The sequence below is a fragment of the Nipponia nippon genome, unplaced genomic scaffold (genome assembly GCF_047370975.1).
Source record: "Nipponia nippon isolate SJK-2023a ecotype South Korea unplaced genomic scaffold, ASM4737097v1 scaffold_45, whole genome shotgun sequence".
NCBI classification, from domain to species: Eukaryota; Metazoa; Chordata; class Aves; order Pelecaniformes; family Threskiornithidae; genus Nipponia; species Nipponia nippon.
Window position 1 is genome coordinate 1,233,043 of NW_028262364.1, and position 13,567 is coordinate 1,246,609.

At 61.1% G+C, this 13,567-nt stretch overlaps 2 protein-coding genes and 2 pseudogenes across 2 annotated transcripts; 1 reads left to right on the forward strand and 3 right to left on the reverse strand.

Annotated features, from left to right (window-relative positions):
* Nucleotides 1-448: 448 nt before the first annotated feature.
* On the reverse strand, nt 449-1,599 carry LOC148052705 (feather keratin Cos2-3 pseudogene; annotated as a pseudogene).
* A 4,523-nt stretch (nt 1,600-6,122) lies between these two features.
* Nucleotides 6,123-7,273, reverse strand: LOC148052706 (feather keratin Cos2-3 pseudogene; annotated as a pseudogene).
* A 1,041-nt stretch (nt 7,274-8,314) lies between these two features.
* LOC148052707 (olfactory receptor 4E2-like) lies at nt 8,315-9,637 on the forward strand. Its single transcript, XM_087778638.1, has 3 exons — nt 8,315-8,466; nt 8,553-8,926; nt 9,603-9,637. The coding sequence occupies exons 1-3, from the start codon at nt 8,315-8,317 to the stop codon at nt 9,635-9,637; spliced, it is 561 nt and encodes a 186-aa protein (XP_087634764.1).
* Nucleotides 9,638-11,944: 2,307 nt separating this feature from the next.
* On the reverse strand, nt 11,945-13,173 carry LOC104019506 (feather keratin Cos2-3). The gene is made up of 2 exons (XM_087778696.1): nt 12,889-13,173; nt 11,945-12,559 (listed from the first exon to the last, which is right to left on the reverse strand). Exons 1-2 carry the CDS (start codon nt 13,036-13,038, stop codon nt 12,233-12,235), a joined length of 477 nt encoding a protein of 158 aa, XP_087634822.1. The 5' UTR covers nt 13,039-13,173; the 3' UTR covers nt 11,945-12,232.
* Nucleotides 13,174-13,567: the final 394 nt, after the last annotated feature.

Genomic DNA, 13,567 nt, shown 5'->3' on the forward strand with positions numbered 1-13,567 from the left:
GGCCCTCCTGAAGCAAGAGGTGCCAGCCAGGGAGGGCTCACAGGTGCTGCTGGTTGCAGAACCAGTGCCCAGTGCCGCCACCACCCGCCAGTGCGGCCGGGGAGATGGACTCCTCGCTCGGGCAGTGCTTGGGCTCCCCGTCATCTGCAGGGCGTGCTCAAAGGCTGAGGAGGGCATTTGCGTGCAGGGATGCAGCAAGGCAGGCCCTGACGGCTGCTGGCCCTGCAGCGGCCGGGGGCATCTCCCTCAGCTGCAAGGGACAGTGTCTTGAAAGGAGCCCATTGCCTGGGTCTCACCCTCCGCTTCCTGCGGGAATGCCAATGGCTCTCCTTTGTGCCTGCAAGATCTCCCCAGAGCGACACCTTTCTCTCTGGAAGCCAGGGAGAGCGTCCGGAGAGAGAAGGACCACGCAGAGGCCCAGGCTGGGATGCAGCAGAACTTTAATGAGTCGAAAGAGGGGAAGGAGGTCCTCTGAGTGGGGGGCCAAGGTGCAGGGAGCACCAGGGGGAGCTAGGAGTCTTTGCCCCTTGGCCAGGGTGGAGTTCGCACTGGGCGCCTGCCTGCCTGCCTGCCTGCCTGCCTGCCTGCCTGCCCCCGAGAGGGAAAGGGGCAGCAGGTCCTTCCTCGCGTGGGGCTTAGCAGGTGCTCAGAGCCCAGGGGAGCAGAAGACAACAGAGAGAAGAGAGAGAGAAAAGAGACTGAGAAACAGGCAAGCTAGAGAAGGGCCATGTTTTCAGAGAGCCCAGGCGCGCCTCTTCCTGCCTTCCTTTGCGGCTGGAGCCGTGGATGCTCAGCCCCTTTGAAAGCCATGGCCAGGATCTCCGTGCTCAGTCCATTACCGTCTTCTGGGTTCCTGGGGGTCCTCCTGTGGGGCCGCCTGCGGCAGCTTTAGCAGGGGAGGCATGTTCTCCCGCAGTAGCGGCTGGAAATGCCAGAGAGGTCACAGCACCCAGAGGTGATGGGCACTCCCTGAGAGCTGAGGATGCTGCCAACAGCAGCGGAGGTGGAGGATCCCACAACGGTGTTCTGCGGGAAGGAGCTGAGGATGGGTCCGGGCAGGGTCACCACCACGGGAGAGGGCTCGATGACGACGGTGGAGTTCTGGCACTGCCTGACACAGGGCTCATTGCAGCTGTTGGCCAGCGGGGTCGGGCAGCAGGGCTGGCATGGCAGGCACGGGTTGTAGCAGGACATGTCTTGGGGCTGGAGGTGCACCTGGGAGAGAGGGCAGGGAGGAGCACGGGGGCGTGTGAGGAGCAGCCTGTGCGCCCACCACGAGGGAGCCAAGGCACGTGCTGGGAGGGGAGCTGGAGGCTCTGCAGGGAGGCCCACGCGCCTCTTTGCCTGTCCCCCCGCGCGCCGTGCAAAGAGAGCCAGGCACAGGAAAGCTCTTTCCTAGACAAGAGCCCAAGAGTCCTCTCGGCCCAGACCCAGGCCCTGTCCACGCCAGACCTTCTCCCCGCTTCCCCTCCCAGGAGCAGCAGCCCCAAGCCCCGGTCTAGGACAGGGCTTCCAACTCACTTGCTTCCGAAGGAGAAGAAGGGGAGCGAAGCGGATGAGAGAGTGAAGAGCTGGGGTGGCTTTTATAGTGGTCCTGCACTGCCCCAGGTCCAGGGGAAGCCTCTGTGGAAGTAATAATTTTCTGAGAAGCTCATCTGAAATGCAAAACATCCCAGCTAATGATACGGGCTGCGTTTTGGTTTCCTGCACGGCTGCCTTTTCATTTCCTTGTTTGGCTGTACCCGCTCCCCTTTGAAGGCTCCTTTTCAGCGCTGGGGTGGGAGGCCCAAGGATTGCTGGGACAGGAGCGCATCGGTGCCTGCAGAAGATGAGTGCGAAGGGCCGGAGGGGTCGCGTGCAGGCTGGGGACATTGGCCTGGGGCACTCGCGTGGGCTTCTTTGCAGCCCCATTGGCAGGAAGGGCTCTGCTGCTCCCAGCCCTGCAGTCCCCGCCTGGATGCCAAAGGGCTCCCGAGCAGGACCAGGTGCCGCATTCCCCTTTCTCCCACCCTCCGAGACCTCTCTGATGGTCACTGGCCATTGCCTCCGCAGGCGGGTAGTCAGCGCTGCAGCCTTTGACTCTCTTCCTCCTCTTGCTGCTCTGGGGAGGCCTTTGTGCACCTCTTGGGCCTCCCCCACTCTCTCTGGGGGTCCCTTACCAACACCAACACCAACACCAACACCAACACCAACACCAACACCAACACCAACACCATGAGTGTGCCTGGAGCCTTGTCCTGCCCCGGGGTGCTCCAGCCCTGCTCTGCCCTGCCCTGCCCTGCCAAGGGGCTTCCCCGTCTGTCCCCGGGCAAGTCCACGCTTGCTCACGTGTAGGCAGGGGTGCTTGCTTAATTGCCCTTGTGTGCATACTGGAGCTGCGTGCAAGGGAATTCCACATGGGCCTGAGGAAAAACTCTTTTACTGGGAGGGTGGCCAAGCCCAGGAGATACTGCCCAGGCAGCCTGTGCAAGCTCCATTCTTGGGGATATTCAGGAGCACACGGGGCAGTGTCCTGATCAACCTGCTCTCGTTGAGCCTGCTCTGAGCAGGAGAGTTGCACCTGACCATCTCCAGAGCCACCTTCCAACCTCAACGGTTCTAGGATTCTGGGCCTCGGCAATCGGCCACTCATTGGTCACGATGCTCAAGATGCCACTGCACTTCCTACCTGTGGAGAGGACAAGCTGCTTTGGCAGCTGCGTGGCCCAGCTCTTCCTGCTCGCAGTCGTGGCCTGCGACCGATCTGTGGCCATGTGCCAGCCCCAGGGGTCCCCGGTGTCATGCGAGGGAAGGTCTGTGCCATTGCGGTGGCAGGCCTGAGGGCTGGGGCCACTCTCCCCTTGTTGGCGCCAGTGGCGCTCACCCTGTGTTTGCCCAGCCGCAGCCCCAATGACCTGGACTGCTTCTTCTGTGAGGTACCGCCCATGCTGGCCTGTGCCGAGAGCTGCTGGGCTGGTGTGCTCCTTGTCTCCAAAGGTGGCACCAATGCCCTGGTGTGCAGCCTGGCCTTGCTGGGCTCCTGGGACTCAGTGGTTCAGCTCTCCACCAGGGCGGCAGACAGGAGAAGAGAGACGCAAGGCACTTGCCACTTCACTGTGGTTGTGCTGTTCTTCGGGCCATGGTCCCGGATCTTCACCCGCCTCACTACCAGCCTCTCCCGGGACAGAGGAGTGTCCGTCTTCAACAGTGCTGGTGCTGCCTCTCCTCAAGCCACTGCTCTAGAGCCCGAAGAAACAGAAGGCGAGGGAAGCGGTAAGAAAGTGGGAAACAGAGTGGTATTCTCCAGGATGTGCAAGGATGGTGGAAGGACTGGGAGCATCCAACTGGGGCAAGTTTCTTTCTAGAGGAGGGGAGGTGGGACGGAGAAGGAGGGCTTGCAACGACAGTGGATAAGGATCCACACACTGGATGGGAAAGAGGCAGAGGAGAAAATGGAAGGAGAGGCAAGGCACGGCAAGGCACGGCAAGGCAAGGCAAGGCAAGGTACAGAGCTCTTTTGATGGGTGCCTTTCATGAGTTGTTCTCCATCCACAGGGACCGCTTGGCTTTTCGGGACACAATGCCCATGTGCAACAGCCATATGTGGAATTACTGTGAGGAAACAAGCAATTTGCAGGCAGTATGTGCGATTGTCTTGATCACAGTGTAGGTGGCTTCTGTGGTGAATGACTGGCTGCTCTGGAGGTGCGAGGTGGTGCAACTCATCTCGTGCTTCCTTGGGATTTGGTGGGGGGGGGGGACGGGGGCTCTGCGGGCACCCCATGGTACAGTCAGTGGGACCACTTGGTGAGCAAAGTCCACCCCAGCGCAAACGACTGCTCATGGGGGGAGAGATCTGTGAAGATGTCTGCCAGCTGGTCTAGAGAGACAGGCCTCTCTCTTTGGAATCGCTGGCATTTGCTCTGAGTTTTCCCTGCCGCTTTGTTTCCAATTTGTGGGGACGGCAAGTGGGTAGTTACGACCTGAAAAGACACGGAGAAGTCAAGAAGAGGAGGAGCTATCCTGTTGGGCGATCGCCGCTACAATCCATGGCTGATCGATTATGTGGTACGGACAGCCGTTCCCTGTGGGACACCGTTGACAATCTTTCTACCATTCCCAGTGGGCCGCCTTCCCCTTCTCCATACAAAATACAACCAGTGTCATGGGTGGTGGCTTCAGCCGCGTGGCCTTCTCTCAGGTAAGAAAGACAGGCTGACCATGTGGGCAGAAAGCCCCGGGAGGAAGGAGGTAGAGCTGAATGTCCTGAGAAGTGCTGGATGGAGAGGGCGAGGCAGAAATGGGGATCGGTGTCATCAAGCAGGAGAAAAGCAGCGCTGCTCGGCATCAATGTGTGCCGACACAGATGCTGCCCTGTGTCTGGCTGTGCGCTGGGTGGCCAGAGAAGTCGGCCAGGGAGCCTTTTGCCCTGCTGGAGATGGGTGTGAGGGCTGTGTCCCTGGCTGCCTCCTTTGTCTCCTTCTGCCTGAGCACTGCACTGCCAGTTCTGGGAACTGTCAGCAGGCTGCCACCTGCCTGTCGCAGGCGTGCACGGCTCCCCTTGGGCAGCCTGGCCTGGAGTTTCACAAGAGGCAGCAGTGTTACAAGCGGGTATGAGTGCCTGCGAGGATGTTCAGGGCCCTTGTGACCGAGAGGATTTTGAAAGGTCGAGCTGTGGCCTGGCTGCACCAGTTGGAAGCTCCCAGCGCTGGAAAACCTGGTCCTGGCCCTGGGGAGCCCGGGGCCCAGCACCGCTGGCCGCTTGACTCCCTTAGTCTGGCCGAGCAAGTGCTTTAACCACTAGGCAATGTGAGTAGAAAAGCTCCCTGGGGCAGAGGTGTGAGATCCCAGGCAGCCCTCGGAGTGTTTTGCTCCGCCCTTTGGGCTGAGGTTTGGAGGTGGCTTTGAGCTGGTAGAGGGAGGAGAAGACAGGAGCTGGCAAGCTTCAGCTCCCACTTCCTGGAGCTCCCTGGGCACCTTGCTGAGTGGGGAGCGTGACGCGGTCCAGGTTTGCCCGGCAGCCTTGGCGGGACTGGCGGAGGCTGGTGAGACACGGGTGTCAGGCTGGGGAGGAGCAGGGCGGTGGGCCAGTGGGAGTGTCAGCGCTGGAGGGGGAAGAGGGGAGTCCTGGCCCTTTGGCAAAACTGGGAGCTATCGTGTTGGGAGAGGGGAGGCTGCAGATGGCGCGTGGCAAAGGATGGGAGCATGACGTGTTGTGAGCAACGGGCGTGAAAGGGGGAGCAGGACTCTACACATCCCTTTTGCAGGTAGCGCAAAGCCTCCTATGTGCTGTTTCTACATGCGTGCCTAGAGAGACAGAGAGTGAGCTGTCAGGAAACAGACCACATCTGCACTTGGAAACTCCGCCTCTTCTAGCTGTGCTGGAGGGAGTGCTGGCAGCCTGACTGGGGATAGAGAAGATCCCTGCAAGCCCTACAAGGAAGGCTAAGTCAACGCAAGGAGAGCTGAAATGCTGGAGAAGCACCGGCTTGCAGTTGGAAGCCACAAAGGCAGGTGGGCGAGGAAGAGCCCACCTCTCTTCCTCGCCTGAGGGAGAGAGAGGTTGTAGCTGGAGCTGTCTTGTGGCCAGAGGTGCACCGGGGAGAGATGGCAGGGAGGAGCAGAGGGGCACGTGAGGCGCAACCTGTCACACAACCACCACCACCGCCACCACCACACCTGCCGCAGGGAGAGGGGCCCTCCTGAAGCAAGAGGTGCCAGCCAGGGAGGGCTCACAGGTGCTGCTGGTTGCAGAACCAGTGCCCAGTGCCGCCACCACCCGCCAGTGCGGCCGGGGAGATGGACTCCTCGCTCGGGCAGTGCTTGGGCTCCCCGTCATCTGCAGGGCGTGCTCAAAGGCTGAGGAGGGCATTTGCGTGCAGGGATGCAGCAAGGCAGGCCCTGACGGCTGCTGGCCCTGCAGCGGCCGGGGGCATCTCCCTCAGCTGCAAGGGACAGTGTCTTGAAAGGAGCCCATTGCCTGGGTCTCACCCTCCGCTTCCTGCGGGAATGCCAATGGCTCTCCTTTGTGCCTGCAAGATCTCCCCAGAGCGACACCTTTCTCTCTGGAAGCCAGGGAGAGCGTCCGGAGAGAGAAGGACCACGCAGAGGCCCAGGCTGGGATGCAGCAGAACTTTAATGAGTCGAAAGAGGGGAAGGAGGTCCTCTGAGTGGGGGGCCAAGGTGCAGGGAGCACCAGGGGGAGCTAGGAGTCTTTGCCCCTTGGCCAGGGTGGAGTTCGCACTGGGCGCCTGCCTGCCTGCCTGCCTGCCTGCCTGCCTGCCTGCCCCCGAGAGGGAAAGGGGCAGCAGGTCCTTCCTCGCGTGGGGCTTAGCAGGTGCTCAGAGCCCAGGGGAGCAGAAGACAACAGAGAGAAGAGAGAGAGAAAAGAGACTGAGAAACAGGCAAGCTAGAGAAGGGCCATGTTTTCAGAGAGCCCAGGCGCGCCTCTTCCTGCCTTCCTTTGCGGCTGGAGCCGTGGATGCTCAGCCCCTTTGAAAGCCATGGCCAGGATCTCCGTGCTCAGTCCATTACCGTCTTCTGGGTTCCTGGGGGTCCTCCTGTGGGGCCGCCTGCGGCAGCTTTAGCAGGGGAGGCATGTTCTCCCGCAGTAGCGGCTGGAAATGCCAGAGAGGTCACAGCACCCAGAGGTGATGGGCACTCCCTGAGAGCTGAGGATGCTGCCAACAGCAGCGGAGGTGGAGGATCCCACAACGGTGTTCTGCGGGAAGGAGCTGAGGATGGGTCCGGGCAGGGTCACCACCACGGGAGAGGGCTCGATGACGACGGTGGAGTTCTGGCACTGCCTGACACAGGGCTCATTGCAGCTGTTGGCCAGCGGGGTCGGGCAGCAGGGCTGGCATGGCAGGCACGGGTTGTAGCAGGACATGTCTTGGGGCTGGAGGTGCACCTGGGAGAGAGGGCAGGGAGGAGCACGGGGGCGTGTGAGGAGCAGCCTGTGCGCCCACCACGAGGGAGCCAAGGCACGTGCTGGGAGGGGAGCTGGAGGCTCTGCAGGGAGGCCCACGCGCCTCTTTGCCTGTCCCCCCGCGCGCCGTGCAAAGAGAGCCAGGCACAGGAAAGCTCTTTCCTAGACAAGAGCCCAAGAGTCCTCTCGGCCCAGACCCAGGCCCTGTCCACGCCAGACCTTCTCCCCGCTTCCCCTCCCAGGAGCAGCAGCCCCAAGCCCCGGTCTAGGACAGGGCTTCCAACTCACTTGCTTCCGAAGGAGAAGAAGGGGAGCGAAGCGGATGAGAGAGTGAAGAGCTGGGGTGGCTTTTATAGTGGTCCTGCACTGCCCCAGGTCCAGGGGAAGCCTCTGTGGAAGTAATAATTTTCTGAGAAGCTCATCTGAAATGCAAAACATCCCAGCTAATGATACGGGCTGCGTTTTGGTTTCCTGCACGGCTGCCTTTTCATTTCCTTGTTTGGCTGTACCCGCTCCCCTTTGAAGGCTCCTTTTCAGCGCTGGGGTGGGAGGCCCAAGGATTGCTGGGACAGGAGCGCATCGGTGCCTGCAGAAGATGAGTGCGAAGGGCCGGAGGGGTCGCGTGCAGGCTGGGGACATTGGCCTGGGGCACTCGCGTGGGCTTCTTTGCAGCCCCATTGGCAGGAAGGGCTCTGCTGCTCCCAGCCCTGCAGTCCCCGCCTGGATGCCAAAGGGCTCCCGAGCAGGACCAGGTGCCGCATTCCCCTTTCTCCCACCCTCCGAGACCTCTCTGATGGTCACTGGCCATTGCCTCCGCAGGCGGGTAGTCAGCGCTGCAGCCTTTGACTCTCTTCCTCCTCTTGCTGCTCTGGGGAGGCCTTTGTGCACCTCTTGGGCCTCCCCCACTCTCTCTGGGGGTCCCTTACCAACACCAACACCAACACCAACACCAACACCAACACCAACACCAACACCAACACCATGAGTGTGCCTGGAGCCTTGTCCTGCCCCGGGGTGCTCCAGCCCTGCTCTGCCCTGCCCTGCCCTGCCAAGGGGCTTCCCCGTCTGTCCCCGGGCAAGTCCACGCTTGCTCACGTGTAGGCAGGGGTGCTTGCTTAATTGCCCTTGTGTGCATACTGGAGCTGCGTGCAAGGGAATTCCACATGGGCCTGAGGAAAAACTCTTTTACTGGGAGGGTGGCCAAGCCCAGGAGATACTGCCCAGGCAGCCTGTGCAAGCTCCATTCTTGGGGATATTCAGGAGCACACGGGGCAGTGTCCTGATCAACCTGCTCTCGTTGAGCCTGCTCTGAGCAGGAGAGTTGCACCTGACCATCTCCAGAGCCACCTTCCAACCTCAACGGTTCTAGGATTCTGGGCCTCGGCAATCGGCCACTCATTGGTCACGATGCTCAAGATGCCACTGCACTTCCTACCTGTGGAGAGGACAAGCTGCTTTGGCAGCTGCGTGGCCCAGCTCTTCCTGCTCGCAGTCGTGGCCTGCAACCAATCTGTGGCCATGTGCCAGCCCCAGGGGTCCCCGGTGTCATGCGAGGGAAGGTCTGTGCCATTGCGGTGGCAGGCCTGAGGGCTGGGGCCACTCTCCCCTTGTTGGCGCCAGTGGCGCTCACCCTGTGTTTGCCCAGCCGCAGCCCCAATGACCTGGACTGCTTCTTCTGTGAGGTACCGCCCATGCTGGCCTGTGCCGAGAGCTGCTGGGCTGGTGTGCTCCTTGTCTCCAAAGGTGGCACCAATGCCCTGGTGTGCAGCCTGGCCTTGCTGGGCTCCTGGGACTCAGTGGTTCAGCTCTCCACCAGGGCGGCAGACAGGAGAAGAGAGACGCAAGGCACTTGCCACTTCACTGTGGTTGTGCTGTTCTTCGGGCCATGGTCCCGGATCTTCACCCGCCTCACTACCAGCCTCTCCCGGGACAGAGGAGTGTCCGTCTTCAACAGTGCTGGTGCTGCCTCTCCTCAAGCCACTGCTCTAGAGCCCGAAGAAACAGAAGGCGAGGGAAGCGGTAAGAAAGTGGGAAACAGAGTGGTATTCTCCAGGATGTGCAAGGATGGTGGAAGGACTGGGAGCATCCAACTGGGGCAAGTTTCTTTCTAGAGGAGGGGAGGTGGGACGGAGAAGGAGGGCTTGCAACGACAGTGGATAAGGATCCACACACTGGATGGGAAAGAGGCAGAGGAGAAAATGGAAGGAGAGGCAAGGCACGGCAAGGCACGGCAAGGCAAGGCAAGGCAAGGTACAGAGCTCTTTTGATGGGTGCCTTTCATGAGTTGTTCTCCATCCACAGGGACCGCTTGGCTTTTCGGGACACAATGCCCATGTGCAACAGCCATATGTGGAATTACTCTGAGGAAACAAGCAATTTGCAGGCAGTATGTGCGATTGTCTTGATGACAGTGTAGGTGGCTTCTGTGGTGAATGACTGGCTGCTCTGGAGGTGCGAGGTGGTGCAACTCATCTCGTGCTTCCTTGGGATTTGGGGGGGGGGGACGGGGGCTCTGCGGGCACCCCATGGTACAGTCAGTGGGACCACTTGGTGAGCAAAGTCCACCCCAGCGCAAACGACTGCTCATGGGGGGAGAGATCTGTGAAGATGTCTGCCAGCTGGTCTAGAGAGACAGGCCTCTCTCTTTGGAATCGCTGGCATTTGCTCTGAGTTTTCCCTGCCGCTTTGTTTCCAGTTTGCGGGGACGGCAAGTGGGTAGTTACGACCTGAAAAGACACGGAGAAGTCAAGAAGAGGAGGAGCTATCCTGTTGGGCGATCGCCGCTACAATCCATGGCTGATCGATTATGTGGTACGGACAGCCGTTCCCTGTGGGACACCGTTGACAATCTTTCTACCATTCCCAGTGGGCCGCCTTCCCCTTCTCCATACAAAATACAACCAGTGTCATGGGTGGTGGCTTCAGCCGCGTGGCCTTCTCTCAGGTAAGAAAGACAGGCTGACCATGTGGGCAGAAAGCCCCGGGAGGAAGGAGGTAGAGCTGAATGTCCTGAGAAGTGCTGGATGGAGAGGGCGAGGCAGAAATGGGGATCGGTGTCATCAAGCAGGAGAAAAGCAGCGCTGCTCGGCATCAATGTGTGCCGACACAGATGCTGCCCTGTGTCTGGCTGTGCGCTGGGTGGCCAGAGAAGTCGGCCAGGGAGCCTTTTGCCCTGCTGGAGATGGGTGTGAGGGCTGTGTCCCTGGCTGCCTCCTTTGTCTCCTTCTGCCTGAGCACTGCACTGCCAGTTCTGGGAACTGTCAGCAGGCTGCCACCTGCCTGTCGCAGGCGTGCACGGCTCCCCTTGGGCAGCCTGGCCTGGAGTTTCACAAGAGGCAGCAGTGTTACAAGCGGGTATGAGTGCCTGCGAGGATGTTCAGGGCCCTTGTGACCGAGAGGATTTTGAAAGGTCGAGCTGTGGCCTGGCTGCACCAGTTGGAAGCTCCCAGCGCTGGAAAACCTGGTCCTGGCCCTGGGGAGCCCGGGGCCCAGCACCGCTGGCCGCTTGACTCCCTTAGTCTGGCCGAGCAAGTGCTTTAACCACTAGGCAATGTGAGTAGAAAAGCTCCCTGGGGCAGAGGTGTGAGATCCCAGGCAGCCCTCGGAGTGTTTTGCTCCGCCCTTTGGGCTGAGGTTTGGAGGTGGCTTTGAGCTGGTAGAGGGAGGAGAAGACAGGAGCTGGCAAGCTTCAGCTCCCACTTCCTGGAGCTCCCTGGGCACCTTGCTGAGTGGGGAGCGTGACGCGGTCCAGGTTTGCCCGGCAGCCTTGGCGGGACTGGCGGAGGCTGGTGAGACACGGGTGTCAGGCTGGGGAGGAGCAGGGCGGTGGGCCAGTGGGAGTGTCAGCGCTGGAGGGGGAAGAGGGGAGTCCTGGCCCTTTGGCAAAACTGGGAGCTATCGTGTTGGGAGAGGGGAGGCTGCAGATGGCGCGTGGCAAAGGATGGGAGCATGACGTGTTGTGAGCAACGGGCGTGAAAGGGGGAGCAGGACTCTACACATCCCTTTTGCAGGTAGCGCAAAGCCTCCTATGTGCTGTTTCTACATGCGTGCCTAGAGAGACAGAGAGTGAGCTGTCAGGAAACAGACCACATCTGCACTTGGAAACTCCGCCTCTTCTAGCTGTGCTGGAGGGAGTGCTGGCAGCCTGACTGGGGATAGAGAAGATCCCTGCAAGCCCTACAAGGAAGGCTAAGTCAACGCAAGGAGAGCTGAAATGCTGGAGAAGCACCGGCTTGCAGTTGGAAGCCACAAAGGCAGGTGGGCGAGGAAGAGCCCACCTCTCTTCCTCGCCTGAGGGAGAGAGAGGTTGTAGCTGGAGCTGTCTTGTGGCCAGAGGTGCACCGGGGAGAGATGGCAGGGAGGAGCAGAGGGGCACGTGAGGCGCAACCTGTCACACAACCACCACCACCGCCACCACCACACCTGCCGCAGGGAGAGGGGCCCTCCTGAAGCAAGAGGTGCCAGCCAGGGAGGGCTCACAGGTGCTGCTGGTTGCAGAACCAGTGCCCAGTGCCGCCACCACCCGCCAGTGCGGCCGGGGAGATGGACTCCTCGCTCGGGCAGTGCTTGGGCTCCCCGTCATCTGCAGGGCGTGCTCAAAGGCTGAGGAGGGCATTTGCGTGCAGGGATGCAGCAAGGCAGGCCCTGACGGCTGCTGGCCCTGCAGCGGCCGGGGGCATCTCCCTCAGCTGCAAGGGACAGTGTCTTGAAAGGAGCCCATTGCCTGGGTCTCACCCTCCGCTTCCTGCGGGAATGCCAATGGCTCTCCTTTGTGCCTGCAAGATCTCCCCAGAGCGACACCTTTCTCTCTGGAAGCCAGGGAGAGCGTCCGGAGAGAGAAGGACCACGCAGAGGCCCAGGCTGGGATGCAGCAGAACTTTAATGAGTCGAAAGAGGGGAAGGAGGTCCTCTGAGTGGGGGCCAAGGTGCAGGGAGCACCAGGGGGAGCTAGGAGTCTTTGCCCCTTGGCCAGGGTGGAGTTCGCACTGGGCGCCTGCCTGCCTGCCTGCCTGCCTGCCTGCCTGCCTGCCCCCGAGAGGGAAAGGGGCAGCAGGTCCTTCCTCGCGTGGGGCTTAGCAGGTGCTCAGAGCCCAGGGGAGCAGAAGACAACAGAGAGAAGAGAGAGAGAAAAGAGACTGAGAAACAGGCAAGCTAGAGAAGGGCCATGTTTTCAGAGAGCCCAGGCGCGCCTCTTCCTGCCTTCCTTTGCGGCTGGAGCCGTGGATGCTCAGCCCCTTTGAAAGCCATGGCCAGGATCTCCGTGCTCAGTCCATTACCGTCTTCTGGGTTCCTGGGGGTCCTCCTGTGGGGCCGCCTGCGGCAGCTTTAGCAGGGGAGGCATGTTCTCCCGCAGTAGCGGCTGGAAATGCCAGAGAGGTCACAGCACCCAGAGGTGATGGGCACTCCCTGAGAGCTGAGGATGCTGCCAACAGCAGCGGAGGTGGAGGATCCCACAACGGTGTTCTGCGGGAAGGAGCTGAGGATGGGTCCGGGCAGGGTCACCACCACGGGAGAGGGCTCGATGACGACGGTGGAGTTCTGGCACTGCCTGACACAGGGCTCATTGCAGCTGTTGGCCAGCGGGGTCGGGCAGCAGGGCTGGCATGGCAGGCACGGGTTGTAGCAGGACATGTCTTGGGGCTGGAGGTGCACCTGGGAGAGAGGGCAGGGAGGAGCACGGGGGCGTGTGAGGAGCAGCCTGTGCGCCCACCACGAGGGAGCCAAGGCACGTGCTGGGAGGGGAGCTGGAGGCTCTGCAGGGAGGCCCACGCGCCTCTTTGCCTGTCCCCCGCGCGCCTCTTTGCCTGTCCCCCCGCGCGCCGTGCAAAGAGAGCCAGGCACAGGAAAGCTCTTTCCTAGACAAGAGCCCAAGAGTCCCCTCGGCCCAGACCCAGGCCCTGTCCACGCCAGACCTTCTCCCCGCTTCCCCTCCCAGGAGCAGCAGCCCCAAGCCCCGGTCTAGGACAGGGCTTCCAACTCACTTGCTTCCGAAGGAGAAGAAGGGGAGCGAAGCGGATGAGAGAGTGAAGAGCTGGGGTGGCTTTTATAGTGGTCCTGCACTGCCCCAGGTCCAGGGGAAGCCTCTGTGGAAGTAATAATTTTCTGAGAAGCTCATCTGAAATGCAAAACATCCCAGCTAATGATACGGGCTGCGTTTTGGTTTCCTGCACGGCTGCCTTTTCATTTCCTTGTTTGGCTGTACCCGCTCCCCTTTGAAGGCTCCTTTTCAGCGCTGGGGTGGGAGGCCCAAGGATTGCTGGGACAGGAGCGCATCGGTGCCTGCAGAAGATGAGTGCGAAGGGCCGGAGGGGTCGCGTGCAGGCTGGGGACATTGGCCTGGGGCACTCGCGTGGGCTTCTTTGCAGCCCCATTGGCAGGAAGGGCTCTGCTGCTCCCAGCCCTGCAGTCCCCGCCTGGATGCCAAAGGGCTCCCGAGCGGGACCAGGTGCCGCATTCCCCTTTCTCCCACCCTCCGAGACCTCTCTGATGGTCACTGGCCATTGCCTCCGCAGGCGGGTAGTCAGCGCTGCAGCCTTTGACTCTCTTCCTCCTCCTGCTGCTCTGGGGAGGCCTTTGTGCACCTCTTGGGCCTCCCCCACTCTCTCTGGGGGTCCCTTACCAACACCAACACCAACACCAACACCAACACCATGAGTGTGC

Bases quoted from the DNA above. Each gene is read 5' to 3' on its own strand.
- LOC148052707 (XM_087778638.1), top strand. From the start codon at position 8,315: ATGCTCAAGATGCCACTGCACTTCCTACCTGTGGAGAGGACAAGCTGC. The intron at 8,467-8,552 runs GTCTGTGCCATT...GTGTTTGCCCAG, and splicing joins CCGGTGTCATGCGAGGGAAG to CCGCAGCCCCAATGACCTGG. The intron at 8,927-9,602 runs GTAAGAAAGTGG...CTTTGTTTCCAG, and splicing joins AACAGAAGGCGAGGGAAGCG to TTTGCGGGGACGGCAAGTGG.
- LOC104019506 (XM_087778696.1), bottom strand. From the start codon at position 13,038: ATGTTTTGCATTTCAGATGAGCTTCTCAGAAAATTATTACTTCCACAG. The intron at 12,560-12,888 runs GTGAGTTGGAAG...CCTCTCTCCCAG, and splicing joins TTCTTCTCCTTCGGAAGCAA to GTGCACCTCCAGCCCCAAGA.